At 38.2% G+C, this 22134-nt stretch overlaps 1 protein-coding gene and 1 non-coding gene across 2 annotated transcripts in view; both read right to left on the bottom strand.

The window, feature by feature from the left end:
* Positions 1–22134, bottom strand: part of CRPPA (CDP-L-ribitol pyrophosphorylase A) — a 198352-nt gene that overhangs the window by 170032 nt on the left and 6186 nt on the right. The window contains exons 2-3 of the mRNA XM_037056259.1: positions 15745–16021; positions 8385–8534 (exon numbers count right to left, since the gene is read on the bottom strand). Coding sequence (XP_036912154.1) covers positions 8385–8534; positions 15745–16021 — 427 coding nt within the window. The remainder of the gene's footprint in view (positions 1–8384; positions 8535–15744; positions 16022–22134) is intronic.
* LOC118993788 (small nucleolar RNA SNORA76) lies at positions 20508–20640 on the bottom strand. The gene has a single exon (XR_005067943.1). It is a non-coding gene; the product is annotated as a small nucleolar RNA SNORA76 (small nucleolar RNA).

Consider the following 22134-nt stretch of genomic DNA (forward strand, 5'->3'; position numbering starts at 1 on the left):
AAGTCTGAAGACTAAATATAGACAACATCTGTTTGGCCAGCTACTCTTTCCCTACAGAGTACTCAGAGCTTTATGCCTTGGAGACTTTTTCCCTATTCTTTTTTAAAAATATATTTTGTTGATTATGCCATTACAGTTGTCCTATCCCCCCCCCTTACTCCCCTCCACCCTGCACATCTCCTCCCCCACCACTCCCCCCCTTTAGTTTATGTCCAAATGTCACAAGTTCTTTAGATTCTATATTTCCCATACTATTTTTGCCCTTCCCCTTATCTATTTTCTACCTACCGTCTATGCTACTTATTCTCTGTACCTTCTTCCCCCTTCTCCTCCTCCCACTCTCCTATTGCTAACCCTCCATGTGATCTCCATTTCTATGGTTCCACTCCTGATCAAGCTGTCCTCTCAGATTGCTTTTGTTTTAGGTGTGGTTGTTAATAACTGTGAGTTTGCTGTCCTTTCACTGTTTGTATTTTTTATCTTATTTTTCTTAGATAAGTCCCTTTAACATTTCATATAATAAGGGCTTGGTGATGATGAACTCCTTGAATTTGACCTTATCTGAGAACCACTTTATCTGCCCTTCCATTCTAAATGAAAGCTTTGCTGGATAGAGCAATCTTGGATGTAGGTCTTTGGATTTCATGACTTGGAATATTTCTTTCCAGCCCCTTCTTGCCTGTAAGGTCTCTTTTGAGAAATCCACTGACAGTCTGATGGGAACTCCTTTGTAGGTGACTGTCCCCTTATCTCTTGCTGCTTCTAGGATTCCTCCTTCATTTTAATCTTGGCTAAGGTAATTATGATGTGCCTTGGTGTGTTCCTTCTTGGATCAGACTTCTTTGGGACTCTGAGCTTCCTGGATTTCCTGGAAGTCTATTTCCTATGCCAGACTGGGGAAGTTCTCCTTTATTATTTGCTCAAATAAGTTTTCCACTTGTTGTTCTTCCTATTCCCCTTCTGGTACCCCTATAATCCGGATGTTGGAACATTTAATGATGTTCTTGAAGTTCCTAAGCCTCTCCTCATTTTTTTTGAATCCTTGTTTCTTCATTGTTTTCTGTTTGGTCATTTTTTTCTTCCTTCTGGTCCACTCCCTTGATTTGAGTCCCAGTTTCCTTCCATCACTATTGGTTTCCTGTGCATTTCCCTTCATGTCAATTAGTTTAGCCTTCATAAGTTCCTCTAATTTGTGACTAAAATCAACCTGTTCTGTGAGCATCCTGATCACCAGTGTTTTGAACTGTGCATCTGATAGGTTGGCTATTTCTTGGTCTCTTAGAAGTATCAGCTCTGGGGCTTTGAGGTGTTCTCCTTGAGCCATAATGTTTTTGTCTGTTCACACCTGTTACGTATGAGGGGCGGAGTCTTAGGTGTTCACCAGGGTGGGGCGACCCAGTCGCGGAGTAGTGACTCTGTATGTGGGGGTAGGGTCAGAGAGGGGCTATGGAGTTTGTTCTGCTCTCTCTCAGATTTCAGTCCCCTTTGCTGCTTTCCACAAGCAAATTGGGACCCACTGGTGCTGGCTCCCAGGTGTGTGGGCCTGTGCACCCTCCAGGACCCTGTGGGTCTCCCCAACAAACTCTCTGTGAGCCTGGGAGCTTCTCCCGGCACCTTGAGCCCAAAAGTTTTTCCAATTGGTGCTTTTAGGCTTTAATTCCTGTTGCTGGGCCCTGGATTGCACAGTCTGTTTCATTGCTCGCTCCTTTGCCTGGTTTATCTGCGTGTGAATGTGTGGCCATGGTCAGCCAGCCGCCTTACACCCCCACTGGGTCCGCCTGTTGCCACCCCACACCTGGGATCTGCCAACAGCCACCCGCACTCCTGGGTTGATTCAGCAGCTTTTTCCTGCCTGACCCCGCTCTTCCAGCCGCTGACTCCGCCCCTCTTACTGCTCTAGCTGAATGGTTCATTGTTGTCAGACTTCCATACAGTTCAATTTTCTGTGTTTTGGTTGCATTTTTGTTACTAAAACTTTGTTGTCTTTAAACTTGGTTGTGTGACGAGGCACAGTGTTTCCACCTACACCTCCATCTTGGCCAGAAGTCGAGAAGAGTAAGATCTTATATATGAGAGGAAAACATACATATTTTTTTACATATGAAAAGAGGTGACCAGGATACTAAACAATAGTAGCTGACTATAAACTGAGGGGGCACATCAACTCAATTCTATACACCTAAGATCCAAACAAAACAGAAGGAACAAAGTGACATATTTGCACTTCAGTGTGTCTCAGAATACATGTTAAAATAATTTTCAATCCAGCCAACTGAATGGGAACAGATATTTGCAAATTATTCCACCAATAAAGGGCTAATATACAAAATATATAAACACAACTCAACACCAACAAAAAACAATCTGATTAAAAATTGGGCAAAGGACCTGAATAAATACTTTTCCAAGGAAGACATACAGATGACCAACCAATATGTGAAAAAATGCTCAGCACCACTAATCATGAGGGAAATGCAAATTAAAACTGTATTGAGACAACACCTCACACCCATTAAAATGGCTGTTGTGAGTAAGGCAAGAAATAAGTGTTGGAGAGGATGTAGAGGAAAGGAACCCTCATACACTGCTGGTAGGAATGTACACTGGCATAGCTGCTGTAAAAAACAGTAGGGAGGTTCCTCAAAAAGTTAAGAATGACCACATTAATAAGCAGTTCCTCCCTGGGTATCTACCTGAAGAAATTGAAAAAACTTATCCATAAAGATGTATAAGTCCCTATGTTCACTGAAGCATTATTTATATTAGTGAATGCATGGAAACAACCCAAATGTGCAAATGACTGAATAAAGATGCGGTAAATGTATATATAGTGGAATACTACTCAGCCATTAAAAAGTAACATATTTGCATTTGCAGTCATATGGATAGATCTTGAGAGTATTATGCTAAGTGAAACAAGTCAGGTGAAAAAGGACAAGAACTATATGATTTCACGCATATGTGAGATATAAAACAGAAAGGATAAAAAACAAAAATAAAACAAACTCATAGATACAGAGGATAGTGGGGGAGGGGGAAGATGAAAAGAATAAATGGGGTGACACACCAACTAATTAAAGGATCTAGAGACTTCAGGTGGTGAGCACACAATAGAATATACAGGTGTTGTATTATAACCTAAAATCTATATAATGTTATTAATCTATGTTACCCCAACAAATTTAATTAAAAATAAATAAAACAAAGAATTTTAAGGTTAAAACACATCAGGGTGCAAGAACACAGATTTCAATAATTTTCATAAATCATCAGTCATTCAGGGATTAGTAAATAACAGTGAGGAGGAGGTAAAGCCTAAAACGGAGGTGTGTTTCTTGTTCCTTGTTTGTCTGCTTCTTTTTAATGAAAGGTAAAAGAAATCACGCATACCCACAATAGACCCATAAGGCAAAAGGTAGGTGTGGTGAGAAAACTAAGTCATGAGATCCACAGGCCAGAGTTCTGGGGAGTGGAAATAGTTACGCCATGCTAACTGACATCCTTTACCCTGGGGCCTTCCAGGTCCACGTGAGATCCTAAGGCTGTGGACCAATAGGAACTGCTTTGCAGGTGAAAAAGATCACCTGCAATGATTTTTGACATGGCACGTTGATCAAGACAGACAAGAAGGACAGGAGGAAAGCTGTCAAAAGATTTATTTTCCTCAAAACCTATTTAGATAAGACTTGATGGAGCAGTTTTAAAACCACAGTCAATTGTAGAAGATTCAGAGAAAGTCTAGTTTGTGAAAATCACTTATAAATGGTATCATACATATAGAGTAAATAAAGAACAAAATAATTTATAGTAGTCAACTATTAAGAAATTTCTGGAAGTGAAGATATCTTTCTCAAAGGCAGTCCCTGCCAGTGCCATAAAACATATTTTTTCTACAACGCTTTTGAATTTCTCCAAAATTGGGACCAGGAAAATGATCTGGCTGTATGAGCCTATCTAAAAAAATTGGTAAAGAAAGCATAATGGCAGGGGAGACAACAAGGGAATAGGATGTAAAAAATGAGGAATATGACAAATAGGAAAAAGCATGACTTTGGCAAGTGCTTAAATAACCCTTCAACAGCACCACAAAGTTGTGAATTTATTTTATCTTATAAAGTATAATAAATAATACAGAGATCATGGTCCACTAATGACTGTGCATCTTGCTATCATGTTTTGCAGCTGAAATTCGTGAGAGGCAAAATGATGGTCCTAACCAGTCAGCTCTTTAGGATGCAGAGAGTTTTATCTTTAAAACCCTTATTTCTCCTTTTCGCTCCCTTTCTTCATATTTTCCTCCTTCATTCACTCATTCTTCCCCCTGATGATCTTTTCATTCTTGTCCAGTCCTCAATTCTCCATTTGTTAAAAGATGATTTGTGCTCTCCTCCTATCCCTTCCTGCAAGTCCTTTTCAAAATCCCGTGTAACACGAGATTTGTTCTGAGACTTTCTTCTGAGGCTTTTCCTAATCACCTTCAAATCCAGGGGGACCCAACTACACATTCATTAAAGTCCCCTCCTTTGAGAAACTACACTCTGTATAACGAACGACAATAAAACCTCTGAAAATTGTGATGTTTGTGGTCATAAAAGAAAGACACTCTTCATAACATTCCGACTTCATGACTGGTTTCTAGTCAACTCGGCACTTAAAGCCCAATGTGTTAGCACTCATTGCAGGATGCGAGTTCCATTGATTCTAATGCACATGGGCAGGGGCAGAATATCACCAAAGGAAATTCCTGTGGTGCTCATTTAATGTTGTGATTACGATATTGTTGTCCCAGAGGATTGGTGTAACAGGAATCTTTAATAATAGGTTTGTTTTGATTGAGGTTCTTCAGGGTGGTTTTCTCCTTCCAAGTTAAATGAGCACTTAAAGAAAAAACTCTTATAATGGAGATTGAGAAGCTGTAATATTTAACTATTAAATATTTCCACAGGAAATACTAAGATATTAAACAAAAAGTACATAATTAACAACCGAAGAACTCTTTCACTGGTGGAATCCTGCTGTATCTTTCATGCAAACTTAATTAACAAGTTATGTTCTAAAAACCTCTTTCTGAAAAGGATCTAAAAACTTGAGTGTTAGAAATTATGCAGGTCCCTAAAGAACAAAGTTCCAAATGCCATCTGTGACCATCACGCCAATTTTCTCAAGAAATGCACTATGTAATTTGAAAGCTTCTTTCTACAAAAAATTCTTATTTTTCCTAAAACTGCATAGAAGAATTATATATTTGAATATTTAATATGTATTAATTCTCTGGACCAGTTTCTGGGGTTGCCTTCATGTTCCTAGAGACTATAATTTTCACTATTGGATTTGATATTACGTAATTTAGCAATATTTTCTTTTAGCAAACTCATAATGTGTCATTAAAACTTTTTAGATGATTTTAAGCAACAAATGAAAACCAATAAACAAATACCTACTTACGCAAAAAACCCAAAAAGCATTAAAAATAATACTTACGTTTTATATATATTTCTACCATACTTTAAGATTTTAATGACTTTTAAATTAATGTCAACCCAGACATAAACATTAACATTTCAGTAATGAATTACACAGTTAACTTATACACACACACACACACACACACACATATATATATATATATACCTATAAGGATATAAGATACATTTTATATATAGTTATTCACATAACTTTGTATCATTATATCATTAATATAACATTCTCTCATGAGCATTTGCATCCCAGAAATTCTACAAAAACACAAACTTTAAATGACCCTTTGAAAGTTTTATCTATGAATATCACTAATTGACCTCTAGAAACATAGGCTGCATAAAATTTCACACTTACAGAAATGCTGCCATTAGCAACTTTATACACAATGTTTGCCCATACTTCTAGTAATTGTTCAGAGGATTTTCTTAAAGGTTCTAGGGAGAATTTATAAATATACACATATGTGAATACATATTATCCCCATGCAGAGCTTTTTATATAACTGACATTAGTTATTAATGTCAGTTATTAGTATTAATAACACATAAGTATGTATATACTTACACATACACATTTGTATGTATGCATAAAAGTCATTGATTTTATAATATTAAGAACCTAATGTCAGCTACAAACTCTTCCAGATGCTAGAGATAAGAAACGTCCCTGCACCCATGGAACTGACATACTAGTAGTGGGGAGAGACAAATACCTGCCAGAGGCATGGGTTTGTCAAAAGTGGTATTGAACAAGGAAAACCAAAGCAGAACAAAGAAATACGAGACAGAGGATGCTGTTTCACGTAAGATTAGAAAGGCAGGCTTCCTGGAGAAGGTGACTTGCACAAAGACCCAAGTGAAGAATGGAGACAAACGGCGTGATTATCTGGAGAAAGTGGCCCAGGCAGTGGGAAGAACAAGAACATGTTTATACACACACATATCTTGTATGTCTTTCCACTGAATACACATGTACTTGGTACTAACAATTTATCAGGCAGGTTGCTAAGAACAAAACAAAAACTGTCTTGCCTCTCAGGACCCAGAGTCAACAGGGAATCACACATTTTAAAAATGATTTCCTAAATAATTAATTATAATTTTGATGGTGGGCAGAAAAACTGGGCACTGAGAAAACATATATTGTGTGGACCTAACCTAGTCTGGAGATGGGGGAGGGGAGCAGGGAAGTGATAATTTACCTAGTATTAAGGGATATGTAGCAAGATAAGTAAGCAGTCAGTTCCAGAAAAGAAGAAACTTGTATTTGAGAACCAGTGCCTCAGTGCATTAGGGCTTAGTTCTGCAACAAAAACCGTTGAAAAAAGTAATGCTTTACTGTGAAGACTGTGAGATTATATTCAAATTTTTGTCTAAAATATAGCTATCATATATTTATTCTTCCTAATATAAATGTTTATAGAAGAATAAAGAAATTCTTTCATTAATTTCAAAAAAGATGGGAAATGTAGTCTAGCTCAGCAAGGTTTAGGCTATAAAAGAGGATATTTGAATAAAAAAGATTTATAGTAGCATAACAATTACAGGATTAATGTCAAAATACAGACAAATTCCTACACTTCAAATTCATTATTTTAAGAATACAATATAAACCATGGCTGACTATTCATATCATTAAAACAAATTCTAATTTACATAATCTCACTTTTAAACAGTAACTCATAGTCAAGATTGTCATAATTTAATATATGTGATTAACTACCTTCTAGCCAAAATATGTAGTATTTTTCTGTTATGTTAAATGTCAATATTCATAGTACCATTAACTTATATATACTGTTGTCTAACATCAAGTGAGCACTGGGTTAGTCTCTAAGTTATATTTCATTAACAAGTTTCTGACAAGCCCAATGACTTGATATTCAATAACTGTTTAACCAATAACCTTGCAAATTAATGGCAGTAAAATTTATATAGGTGAAAAATGTTTCCAAAAGATGAAAAACAAAACAAAGGTAATCCGGGATAATTAAAACATGAGTAAATTATTTGATGTTTTGAAAGAACCCACCTTTAAAGTTTTGATTAGCAAAATGTCTACACAGCTGCGCAGAAAATCCGCCGCACCAAGCCTGAGGATGCTGTAACTTAGAAACACCTGTCAGCTAGGTGGGCCCGCGGCCAGCATCTGGGAAACTGGCTGTGGGAGCATTCCCAGTGAACGGTTAGCTAACTGGTAAGTGTGGCTCTCTGAGCTGAGACCTTTTGCATAAACAGTATGATTTATGTTAAATACCTGCTCTCCTTCTGGGAATCTGGAACCTTTTAATGCGGTAGGTGGGATGTCTACGTGACCTACCCTACTAACCACCTTGGACACCAAATCTCTAATGGGCTTCCCTTGGGAGACACAGTGTGCATGTTGCTGCATTTTTGATGCTCGGGGGAAGGCGGTCTTTGTGTTATCCTTCAGGAAAGGGGGAGAGCGTAAGGAAACCAGCATGTGGATTCCTCCACACTCTGTCTATGTCTCTTTCCCACAGAATCGGCTGTACATCCTCACTACTCCACTGTAATCAATTCGAGGCATGTGTACAACTATATGTGGTTGCATGAGTTCTTCTACAAAATCTCCAAATATAGGGGTGGTTTTAGGGACCCCCAACACAGCAGCTTTTTTAAAAAGCCAGAATTTTTGCCGTGACCATGTGGCTTTGCTGGTCGGGCATTGTCCCACAAAAGCCAAAGGTCACTGGTTCAGTTCTCCATCAGGGCACATGCCTGGATTGCAGGCCAACCTGGTTTCCAGTTTGGGGAGTGGGAGAGGCAGCCAGTCAGTGTTTTTCTTGCATATCAAGTTCTCTCCCACTCTTTGCCATTGCTTATCCCTCTCTCTAAAAATAAGTAAGTAAAATCTTTTTTTAAAAAAGCCAGAATTCTTACCTGCTGATATGCTGCATAGATCACATCATACAGAAAAGCCTGTGGCATCTCACTTGCTCTGTGTCGGGCACGTTCCAGTGAGTGATCTAAGCAACCGTCGGGGGATGGACTGATGACAGTGGACACAAGAGGTCTAATGGCTCCTGCTGCCTGTACGACAAGCAAAAAGACAAGGAACATATTTATTTCACTTAGAAAATATGTTAAAGTAAAATTCCAAACTCTCTTATTTCTGAAAGCAGACCTGTTCACACCTTCAATAAACTACTTCAGGAAAATATTTGAATAACTGTTAATTTGGTTCATAAATCAAACCATGTCACTTCAAAAAACCAATCTCATATTACAGTTCCATGTGTTAAGAGGCAGAAAATTTTCTCCATTATAAGATCAAAATCCTTTTTATACAGGCCATTGAAGTCAAGTATCAAAAGGGGATGCAAAGATATAATTGAGTATTCCCTAAAGATGGGAGAAAGAAAAACACTACAGTTAAAGAACTGAAATGGGTTATACATAAATTACTAATTACTGTGCCTTCAAAAGATTGGGTTTACACATTAGACAAGGAAACAGACATGTTCCCTAAGATCCCCAAAATGAGACTCAGCAACAACCCATGTAACAATAAATTTATGTTCTTGCTCTAATTCCTGTGAAAAATAATTCCTTTCAAATATAGCATCAGTGGAATGCCAACTCAGGCAAAACATTAATATCCATTGCTCTGATAAAAGTTGTCGCATTAACAGACGCATCTAACCTTTTAAAAAATCATACCTTCATATTTTTACCTTTATCTGTAATACAGTCTCATTGACAGGTCTCAGAGGTCATTACCAAACAGCTGCCTTGGAGAAGTAGCCTTAAAATACAGTTCCTGTGGTCGGCAGTTAAACCAAACCTCCTCATATGTCACCCAAAATATCCTGTTTTCCAGGTAATTGCTACATGGAGATTGCAGCACATGAAGCTAATACACAAATACAACAAATTTGGTCTTAAGACCAACACATGAGCAATCGAATCCATAATTTAGCTTACAAAAGCCAAGAGACTGGCTGAAAATCAAAGTTAATGTATGAGTCACATAGATAATTTACAAACTGTGTCGCCACTTCCAGTGACTCAAGTAAAAATTTGGACCATAAGCAGAAAAGCGAAAATGAGGAGACCACCAGGGGCGACAGGGAGGAAGTTATGTCCAAGTAGGTGAAAGGTAGGTAAGGTAGATGAGGAACTAACCCGATTGGTCAAGCCTATCAATAGAGGTTAGAAAACAAAACAGGAAAGAAACACATGCACATCCACATATACATACATACTGCTTTTTAAGAATAAAATATCAAACTTCCTTTGCAACAACTTATAGACAATTTTATGCCACAAAGTAAAAATTTATTTAAAAGAGAACATGAGACATTCAACTCATCAACATGAATAGCTACACAGATTCCCTCCCCAGCAAAACAACTAGAACTAGTGAAAAAGTATTTTTCAAGAACAACCATTGAAAAGCCTTAGAAAACTGCCTTAAGGATATTCAGCAAATTAGAAAACATTTATTAAAGAAAACCTACTAAACCTTGGTGAGCACAGAGAGAGCCTGTGGTGCTCGAGTTGTGATCTGTTTCCTCCCTCATTCCACACCCAGTGCGTGTGCCTGAACTTCCTCTTAGAACAGGCACGGCCAAAAAATAGGCTCCTTGCCCCCTTGTTCCCAGTAGGAGAAGCAGAGTGCTAACACGTCCCATCACACTCAGCTCCACGTCACTCGCAGAGGCTAAATAACACAAGTGTGGCCCACAGGCTGGAAACGCCCACCTACGGGGTGAGGACCTGCCCTGGAAATGGTAGGCAGAGATACTGGGGCCCAGCTATCCGGTGCCCCAGATCACACATGGTGCAGGGGTTCTGCACCCGAAGAAGCAAAAGGAGAACATGTGAGTCTGCTAATGCCCCCGTCAGCACCTTGCGCATGAAGAAGGGTCAGTGCTCTGAAAGGAACAAGTCATCACGCCCACCCATCAGCTCCAAAGCAGTGGTGCAGTGGTCGTTCACAAGGCAAGGACATGGGATCTAAGGCGAGGCATCAAATATGATGGAAGTATGGACAATGACAGTTAGTTGCCTCCCAAATATAGCAATCTGAGAAGTCTGTTATACGAAGCATGACTCCCAAGTTATCAAATACACTGTCTCCTTGGGAATTAGCATAATAAGCCCGGAATGGAAGCTTAACAGCTCAGCACCACAGTGATTACTTGCCTCTCAGACTAATCTGACTAATCTATCAAAGTATTTCCACATGTCAGTGCACAGAAATGATCGCAGATATATAAAGCATACAATGTGGAATAATGAATTCCAACTCTACTTGTTCACTTTTTAAAGCAAAATTGAACAATACTTACCTACCCACACAGCAGATGCTAACGAGCATTCCTCCTCAGGCATCTGCATTCAAGCTAATTATGACAATGTGCAACAGAAATCCTCCAGCCTTGTAATTACAATTTCAGTTAGCTGAGTTGTCTCTATTGAAGGGCTCAGTAAATATTTACAGAATAACATATTCAAAGCTAATCATGGCAATTACAAGATTTTGAACATTTTGCCCTGACTGGTGTGGCTCAGTGGATTGAGTGCAGTCAGATGGAAAGGTCCTGGTTCTCTTCCCAGTCAGGGCACAGGCCTGAGTTGTGGGCCAGGTCCCTGGCTGGAGGCGTACAAAACGCAACCAACCACACATTGATGTTTCTCGCCCTCTCTCTCTCCCTCCCTTCCCCTCGCTCTAACAAGGAATAAATAAAATCTTTAAAAAGAAGATTTTTAATATTTTATAATAGAATACTTCCAATCTCCTTTTTGATGAGTTAAAAGAATCTATTATTTATTCAATATAGAAATACAGGTATTTCAGAAAAAGCTCTGTCCAAGTTACTATATTACTACAAAATATCCCTAAAAGTGAATCTGCAGCAAAAAAGAATGAGTCCTCACTTTACATACAGAGTGGGTTTCCATACAGAGAGTAGATTTATAGCTATTTGTATGGAAAGTAATATAATAATTAATAAATAATAAAACAAGAATTAAACCGTTTCACATACTCACAGTTGAAAACCCACTTTTGCCCCACCCTGCACTGAAATTTGATTCCTTGAAGTTAAACTAGCAACATTTATCTTAAACCTAACGTGATCAAGTATATTATTGTACACTTGGATATGTAAATTTCATTTTAATCCCTGGATACCCTCATCTTGATCCTCTTCTCCAACTTCATTTTAAGGGAATTCATTGAACGTATATAGAGGTGTTGGTAATTTCAAGTAATGAAGTAAAACAAAAGCTTTTTCCACACAATATGTTCTCTAGCCTCAGAACCAGATCAAGTCTCACCTCATCCCAAGGCAGGTAAGAAATAGCTCAGCACGTTCCCTGGGCATTTAAATCTTTGTCAAAGTAAGGCTAAAATGTCCCACTAAATCATAACTCACTGCTTACTCACAAATAAAACGACTTCATTAGAGCCAGGATTTAAATCAACACCAAAGTGTCTCTTCAATAGATAATGACACAGCATCCAATGACCCAGAATGGCTCATTACCTGAACTCCACCCAGGTCTAAACTCTGACCTCAGTGCACTTGCTCATGATCAAAACTATCCAACAGGAATCAAGTACAAGTGATTATTAGCCATGGTCGCTTCTACCTAATTTCAGGTTTCCAAGTCAGTTTCCCAACCAGTCAAAACCTGCCAAGTGGTTTTCATCTCTATTTTAGAACATGCCCAGATTATACTGCACAAAGTTGTAAAACTAAGTAGCAAGAACGCATGTTCTTCCTGATGCACACATATTAAACTTAAAAGAATTGCCAAAGTGCTATCAATCATCGATAAATATAGTCAGGCTGCAGAATCCACAGAGATCACATAAAAATACACCCACACACCACATGTCACAATTTCTGGTTATTACATAAATTTCAGATCCTCTATCATCAAGAGTGAGGCTGAATAAATACTAAAAGGATTTCACTGCTGGTCTTACTGAGGTCACACGAAGTCTATGGAACCCAAGAATGGTGCAGACACAATGAAGAGGGTGAAACTCTGTCCTTGTGAGCCTTTCAAGATCCTGTATGCAGGCAGCTAGCATGTCAGCCTTGATTCCGGACACCACAGTCTCTCGAGGTAATATACCTTCATCAATTTGTTTTGTTTTGTTTTGTTTTGTTTTATCCAAAGTGTGAGGTAAGTTAAAATATCACAGTTACTGTCCCAGCTGGTGTGGCTCAGTGGATTGAGTGCTGGACTGTGAACCAGAGTTCAATTCCCAGTCAGGGCACAGGCCTGGCTTGCAGGCTAGGTCCCCAGTAGGGGGTGCTCGAGAGGCAACCACACATTGATGTTTCTCTCTCCTTCTCCCTCCCTCCCCCTCTCTAAAAATAAATACAAACTTTAAAAATATATCACAGTTACCCTTAGCACGTATACTACCTAAATATACTACCTAAAATATACTACCTAGCACATATATTTTTAAGGGCTATTACTATGTGTAGCTTACATAGAAAATAACTCGTGAATAGGACCTTTTGGTAGAGCTTGAAACAGGGACTAAGAAAACAAGAAAATCAGTTCTGAGTCTATAGAATATAATTTAAGAGGACAAAAAAGAAGGAGTTCAAAGGAATCCATGAAAAACAAATTGTGCAGTGGCTTTGACTAGGCAGTCATTACTCTTTCCTTGCCTCGGGATAGCATTTGATTTAAACCAATCTTTTCCAATTTATTGGCGAGTGATTATAAAAGATGTCAATAATTCCTATCAATCAACTTCAACTACTAGTGTAAGTCTCTATTAATTGAATTTATATTTTTATGATTAGAGCAGTATGAGAGTTAGCAGGAGCAGTGCCTGGATTTTCTGAGGTTATCTGGTGACTACCCTAACCATTGTAAGGAAGTTTAGAATAAGCAAAAAAATATTACTGAGTGTCTCCAACAGAAAACTATGTGTTATTTAGAGCAGACCCTTCCAGGTTAGCTCAATGTAGCCTTTCATTACCTGTGGGCTCTTTTATAACCCTCAGAAATTATAGATAACTGATAGCAATGCAAAAACCATTCACATCTATGACCATGAGAATAATTTCTGTCCATGGAGGCTGGATGGACACCTTTCCTTCCTGGAAAAGCAGTTTTGCTTATTTGTGAATTCGTTTCACCATTTCTTTATTACACATAAATCTGTGCTTCTCGGCAGTTGTAACATGTCCTGTTCCCTTTTTAATTAGTTAAGTAAAATCTTTAATAAACGCTCCTCTTACATCTGTATGAAATGCATCATCTCCTTAACTTATTCAATGAAGCAAGATAAAAAGCTTCATTTGCCTTGTCACACATATACCCAAAAGAAACACTTTATAGACAATCTCCTAGAACTAATCTCTCACAAATATAATACTCAATGAGAAAATTCCAAATATGTGTGAATTTTATAGTAAGCTTGAGTAATATTTTCCCAAAGGTAACATAGGCAAAGAGTCATATTTTTATGTATATTTTAATATGCATTAAAGCTTCTAATGATCTCCCCAAATTATGTAGTCTTCACTAGAAAGTTTTTCAAACTGTAAAATTTGACTCAAATTCCTAAGAGTTATTAATTCTTCGCTCCATTATTGCTACTCACCATTCTTGTAACTGACTACACTGTCTCTACCACGGCTGAGGGGCTGGAGAAGCGGAAAGCAGGCCTGGGAGAAGCACAAGAACCACGAGAAAGTTCTGTGGTTACTAATGCTCCTGGACCAACTTGTCACTACATCAAAATAGCATTTAGAAGTCATGTTAATGAAATCAAAATGTTTCACTTGATCTACAGAAGTCTCCCACAGTTCCAAATTCAAATAAATCCATGTTGCAGGAAAAAGTGATGAAATTAGAGACCATTTCCTGATGACATGATCCAAATACATACAATTAACTTAGAAGTCATAGGCTGGCTCTCCCAGATGAATATTTTATAGCTTCCTGGCCTGCTGGACGGCTAGGAAGGCCTGGATGATTCCTTCCATTAGTCTCCACTCCTTGAAGGAAACTCTATTACAGAGATGTTACAATTCATCTTAAAATAATACCATTTTTAAGTTTTTAGAACTTTATTAAAAGTTAACCTATAAATTTTCTATCCTAAAAACCTTACACATATCTTTACAAGTAAGAAAAACAGGCCCAAAGAGGTTGTGAAAGGTGAACACATTCCACTGCTAATAATTAGAAAAACCGAAAACTGGGACTAAGTCCGTCAGACTCCACAGACCGTTTCTCTCACACTGGACCAGGTCTAAGCAATAATTTTTCACTATGTCTAAAATTTAGACTGTAAACTTAAGTTTAATGTCTATTACTTTATTTGTAGAGTTATACCTGGTAATGTAAGAAAAACACATGTTCTAGAAATTACAGTAGGTCTTTTGCAAGCCTATATTTATTTTGGTGAAATAAAAATAAAAACCTGTTATTTTTAAGTATACTTTGCTGGTTATACTATTAGTTTTCTCAATTTTTTCTCCCCTGTATCCCTATCCACCCTGTACCCCTCAACCCTCCAGCATTCCCCCCACCTTAGTTCATGTCCATGGGTTATATGTGTAAGTTCTTTGGGTCCTCTGTTTCCTATATCATTCTTAACCTCCCTCCATCTATTTTATGCCTACCAATTATGCTTCTTATTTCCTGGACCTTTCCCCCACCTTCTTCCCCTCCTGCTCCCCACTGAAAACCCTCCATGCGACCTCCATTTCTCAGTTTTGTTCCTGTTCTAGTTGTTTGCTTAGTTTTAGTTTTTGTTTCTTAGGTTCAGTTGTTGTTGATAGTTGTGAGTTTGTTGTCATTTTACTGTTCATAGTTTTTGATCTTCTTCAATTCTGTTATCTTACGATGATTTTTGCACTTTACAGAGTGCAAAAATCTTATGTGACTATTCTGCTATAAAATAAACCACTTCTGAAAATTCAAAACACAAAATTTGGATGCAATGAGCCGGATTTGTGAGTGATTTCTTAGATATTTCCTGTATTCTAATGACATATTACTACATTCTTCTCCAAATAGCTCATGTTACATCGTGGTGATAAATGACTCCAGCAAAGACAAGTTCCAGAACAGTCTCTCAGTCCATAATACTATAAAGTTCCCAAAATAAATCACCCTACCATCTTTAGAACAACATGCCCATTTTAAATAACTTCAAATTTAAATTTAATCCCAACAAAATTCAGCAAATGAACCACTCTATCGTGGTTGCCTCTTTTACCTAGTCTCATTAAATGTAAATACTTACCCCATGTTCCTTAGCAGCTGCGGCAACTTTAAAGAGTACATCTTCCTCAACAAAAGGTCTCACAGCATCATGGATAATCACTACTTCCGGCTTCGAGAGCTTCGAGTCTGGCTGATCCTGGGCCAATGCTTTCAGTCCGTTGAATATCGACCTGTGACGGGTCACTCCAGCCTCAACTAGTGAGATACGTTTATGGTGGTACCGCCGAATAATGCCCTTCATTGCTTCCATGTTCTCTCCGGTTACTGCCACGACAATGTCCTTTATCCAACATACTCTAAAAGGAAAGAATATACGGATTTCATATAGACTGATTCTTACACAACAACCAAAGTGAAGCTAAAAACAAAAAAATGAATACTAAGTACTAGTATATCTTCATAGAGAGATTAAAAATTAAAAGTTAATAACAATCAGCTTTATAAATTTTTATCAAGTCCAGTAAAAAGATTTTAAATATAAAACATCAGTGATTATCACACTATAGAGAGAAACAGATTTTAAAAAGTATTTCACAATATATCATGTGAAACTGTCTATATATAATGCGAAAAGTAGATATGGTATACAGATTTGTATAATAGAGATTTCAGACTTAGAAGTTAAATTTGAACAATTATAATATTAATCAGTTGATAGAGAAAAATATGATAAGAATATGCTTTTAAACTGATTTTCTTCAAGTAATTTTTTTCTCATAGAATAGGAACGCTTCAAAGCACTTTTAAATTCCAAAAGCTCTGTTCTCTTTCTTTCAGAAAGTTCATTGAATTGGCAGCAACGCTGATAACTAACACAAGCTTTAGTGCATCAAGGTGAAATACTGTAACTTAAATGGGAAACTATAGTAATTAAATTTGCATAAATATAAATCAAGCTTAAAAATGGGAAAACTCATAATTTAATAAAATATAAAATTAAAAGAAGGAAATTAATCTGTTCAGTCAGGTACAAAATATAAAACAATTTTTTTCTGTTGTAAAACATTTTCTTCCAGAAAAACGGTCTTATATACACTGAGTGATGACTGCATGGAAGTCTGGCAGACTGCTTTTGAACACCAGTGCTCAGTGTTCCACAGGCCTAAACCAGGACAACTCCCTCTGAACCATGACACCAACTCTGAATGAAGGTGACTCCAAAATGTAATGGAATCCCTAACCTATGAGGCTCTGTATGTTCATACCGGACAGTTAAAAGCCTTAAACATATTTTTAAAGACTTGGAAGAAGGTTCTTGAAATTAGAAAACAGTGAAATTAACTCCTTTATTGAAAAATGAATAAAAAAACATCGAGTTGCTCTACTCAATAATTATCAATCTCCTATTTTCCATTACCGAACAAACCCTTCCCATTCTTCCCAAAACCCATAACCTGAAACCCATTCTTCCTGTGGCTACAAAAATACTACAGTGATGAACAAAACCGAGAACTACTTACTAGGCACACTGTCTTTTCATGTTAAGTCCATTCCTTTAACAAATATTTATTGAGCACCAAGTAAATGATCAGCATTGAGCATACAATAGAAATAGCCACGGCCTTTACAGACCTTACAGATGAATAGAAATAGCCACGGCCTTTACACACCTTACAGATGAAACCAATCAGAGCACCAATAAGCAACTGCAAGCTATGATGGAGCACCATGGCGGAGAAAGAAGTCCAGGCTCCAGGACTGAGTCCAGGTAGAAGAGTTGACCAGCAAAGAAAAGTCCAAGAAGATGCTCCTTAAGGGAGGCAGAGTTTGCTCTACCATCCAAATAGCGAGTGGCAGGAAAAGAGTCAGCGAGGTGTGGAGGAAGGGACAGAGGGCTGGTGTAAGCAGAGGCCACAGCAAGGTCCCGAGGGCCTGGGAAAAAATGGAGCAGAGTTCTGTGAGCAAGGGGGAAAAGGGCCCACAAAGAGGCTTCAGACCCAGGAAAGCGCCAGGCTTGGCTAGGCCATGAGGACCTCCCAGGCCACAAGAGAGATTTAAGTCTTTAATCCTACAAGTAATAGGAAGGCATAGTAAAGCTTTATGCAGGAGAAGATATTTACACTAAATTAATTAATTAATTAATTATGAAACTCACTTCCACCAATGTTCTAGACACTGTTCTACACCACGATGGTGGCAGAATAATATCCCTCCAAAAATCTCCATCTCCTAGTTCCCCAAACCTGGGAATATGTAACCTTACAGGTCAAAGTAACATTTCAGATGTGACTCAGGATCTTGGGATGGAAAGACCATTCTGGACTTTCTTATTGGGCCAGTATAATCAGGAGATTCCTTATAAGTGAAAGAGAGGCAGACGCGTCAGAGAAGGAAGTGTGACAACAGAGGCAGCGGTCAGAGTGCTGCAGGACCACAAGTCCAGCGTGACCTTCTAGAATCCAGAAAATGCCAAGTAAATACATCATCCCTAGAGCGTCCAGAAGGAACGCAGCACTGCCAACATCTTTATTTTAGCCCAGCGGGACTGATTTCAGGCTCCTTACCTCCAGAAGTGGAAGATAATAAATTTCTGTTGCTTTATGCCACTTGGTTCATGGGAATTTTTACAGAAGCAATAGGAAACTAATTTAACAGCATAAACTTTGCTCTGGCTGGAAAGTAAAACACAGACTGGGGAGACAGAGAAAGGATGCAGATACACCGGGAAGGAGGCTACTGCTGAAATCTAGTCAAGACAATGACAGTGGTGTGTCTACCAAATGGAGCTTTTAGACGGGATTTAAGAGAGGAATTGGAGGTACTCTACATTAGTCAGTAAGATTGGCAAAATAACTCAATTATCCCATGATGTAAATAATAGCTAACTTCAATTAAGCACCATACCTTAAGCATTAGTAATGTTCTAACTCTCATGGGATCCTCACAACACCATACTCTTATAATCTAGGAAACAAATCAGAAAGATATCTGATACAAAGATGCATCACACCTTCTTTTCCTACGTTACCATCTTAAGTCAAAAAAATACTTGAAGAAAAATGTAAATACATTTTTACAGCATAAGATAATACAACGGTCCCTCTTCTAGAATGTAGACTTATATCAGGGATAATCTGTTTTGCCTAACAGATCTTGCCCAATTGTTTTACACCTAACACCTATTATGTACTTGATTATTTGTTGAATAAATAAATGACTTTGGTCTGTCTCATCTACCAGGACCAATGTAACATCTTACTACATTGAACAGTTTCAGGGATTTTGAAAACACAGGAAGCTCTCTTCATTAACTCAGTGAACCATAAAAATCAAGAATGAAAACAGCCTTCTCTATGCAGTGTGGTTTTGTGGATTGTTTTGTTTTGAGATGTTTGACTTTTTACTATAATTTCTAGATCCTAAGGTTCCTAGAGGGCCAGGATTAATTGTGTTATGTGAGCAATTTGGGAAAATTTCGATCACGTATAAACAATGCAATAATTCACAGAGTACCGAAAAATAAACGTAGTAATCTGCGCAGGCAGTAAAAGGGATTCTAGAATGAAGGTAAGTGTGGGTTGCTCTTTGTTTTCAACCCATCCATCCTCCACTCCTTTCACTGCAGATTTACCAGTTGACAGAACAAAGAACATACATGTGTAACTCAAATGCACAAACGAAAGCATGGCAATGGCTGGGCACAGGCCAGGGCGTTGGGAGGAGAGGCTGGGTGGAGGCAGACAAAGGAGGGGAGAATGAAGACATCTACAACAACAAAGTTAAAGAAAAAAAACTTACACTGAATTGACACAGTTTAGAGTTTACAGCGTACTTAACGAAGTCCTTAGCAAATGATACTGACAGTTCCTCAGTGTCCCCCAAATACAGGGTTTCCCAAGATTCTGTCTCCACTGGCACAGCTCTCCCATAATGCATCACACCAGCCTTTAATCTGGTCTCCTTCTCGCCTTATCCCAACACAATCCATTCTCACCAGTGCTGTATGATTTCCTCAAGTGCAAACCTGAGGCCATTCACCGTTGGCTCTTGATCAGGGCCCTCCAAGACTTGACTCAGCCTGCTTCTCCCGGCACGACTCGGTCTCTCCATGTCCCTCTTCCTCGACTGACCACACTCTCTCTCATGCCCTTGTCTGTGCTTGCGCTGCTTCCTTGGCCTCTCAGCACCATGCCCTGACCCTATCACTCCCACATCCCCATCTACTCCAGGTTGAGTCTTACTCCTGATTTCAGGTCAGATATCGCCTACTCCCGGAAGCTTTCCTTGTCTTTCTGGGTGAAGTATCACTTATCAAGCATCGTGCGGTATTCTGTTTCATTTTTCTATCTCCCTCAGGAGATATCTACTAAACTTTGGTATCTACTAAACTTTCAGTAATATTAATAGTAGAAACAGCAACTCAGCTGTACAGATTGTTTGCTAGGTGCCATGTACTCCTGAGAGCATTTGCCTGCAATAGCCTGTGATATTTCAATACTCGTTATCAGCTCTAGGAGAGAAGTTACTACTATAATCTCCATCTTACAGTGGACACAGAGGCAGTGATCTCTGACCACATAATTAGTTAATGAAGGCCCCTAGGTAAACCCCAGTTTGACTTTGGAGCTCACATTGTTAGCCTCCACAAACGCACTAAATCATCTCTCAGAAAAAGGTCATGAAATTCAAGAGAGAAAGATGGTGTCCAGATCACTGTGTCTCCAGCACTTCATTTACATTATTAGTATTGAACCATATAATATACTGCATTCGTGATCAACAAATGTTCAAATTTCTTTTTTTTTCTTACCCTCCCCCCTCCCCCCCCGCAGTGCGGTGCCACCATGTCACTCGTGGTGAAAAAGGCCGCCAGCCGAGGCGCAGTTGGCCCCAGTTATGCGCAAGCTCCTGCTCTGGCGCGGCAGCCTGACCCCCGGCACCACACGCAGGCGCAGCGGGGGCTCAAAGGCAGCGCGTCAAATTTCCTATAATTAAAGCAAAAGTAGGCATTCCTTCATTTGTGTGTTCATTTAGTCACTCAACAAACATTAAGCATCGAGAATTTGCCAGGCAGTATGCTAGTCACTGGTGATATAATAGTGAACAAAGACAGGCAGAATTCCTGACCTTGCAGACCATATGTCAATAAACATCTGTTAAGCGAATCAATGAATAGAGAAGAGAAAGCTTAAACAATTACAAAGGAATGAAAACTGCTCTTGGGTTTATTTATAGAAAAGAGTTTTAAAGTAATCAAATATGTTTCAGTTGTTTATTAATACAACCATCACACTAAGCTTTTTTTAAGATAGAGAAATTATAAAAACATGTTCTACTAAATCAGGGGACAGGACTGTTCTACAAAGCAAGAATTTAACTTGTACCCTAAGTTATTCACCTCTGTCGCTTTTCATAGCATATTTTACTGGAGAAAACTAGGTTAAAAGCAACTTTTAAAGGTATAATATTGCTGTTGTTTGATCAAAAATTATATTAAATTAAATGTTAAAATATAGAATAATTAAGAGGGAAAAAGATGATAGGACATTGCTTGACACAGAGTAGTCATTCAAATACCTGTTAATGAGTTAATAAATTAATGAATGGATTCCCAAAGTTAAATTCCAATTTTACTGGAATACCTTAAAATAGCTATAAAATAATTATCTATGTTTCCTCAGACAGAAAGCAGCCAAAGTAGAAGTAAATAATTACCAACAGAGAAATTTCTGGCTTCAGGCTATTTCACACAATTGCACGAGGCTCTACGTAGATAAGTGTTTTTAAACCAGTGTTTCTCAAACTGCAGCTATCAGATCCCATTAGTGTGTTACAGGATCAATTTAATAAGATTAGACTAATATTTTTGTGTAAATGAAATAGAAGTTAATAAAAAATTAGAATGCATAGCAAATAGTAAGGATAGGTTGTTTTCATGAAATTCTTTCAAATGTGTGCATGTGTATATTTAAGTATATATTTGCCATTGAGTCATGATGAAAAGTGTAATTCTTACAACAGGTCACAATAAAAAATTGGAAGACACCATCCTAGACCATTCTTAAGAGATAATGGGCTTATTATGCTTTTTATTCAGCAACCAAGCACTTGCAAGCCTTTATAAGCACGGCTGTATTTCAGAGGATTTATTCTCATTCTTTTCTAATTATAGAATTAAGAGTCTTTCACAGTATTAAAATTTAATAATGGAGAATCATAAAACTGAGAAAGATCTTAAGTACCTCACACGGTGCCCACAGAACAAATATTTGCTGAATAAATGGATCTGGTTGACCTACTTAGCTGAAGGCAAGTCCACACTGAAGCCCCTGTTACTGGACTTTATCAAGTTCTCCTGAGTATTCCCTCTGCGGCGGCACATTCCACAGGAAAATACAAACCGTACCTCAAGCTCCATTGCACCTACAGACATTTCGAGGAAGAAATATAATATCTCAAGTGTTATTTC

The sequence above is a fragment of the Sturnira hondurensis genome, unplaced genomic scaffold (assembly GCF_014824575.4).
Source record: "Sturnira hondurensis isolate 20B ecotype Veracruz unplaced genomic scaffold, ASM1482457v3 Scaffold0008897, whole genome shotgun sequence".
Taxonomy (NCBI): Eukaryota; Metazoa; Chordata; class Mammalia; order Chiroptera; family Phyllostomidae; genus Sturnira; species Sturnira hondurensis.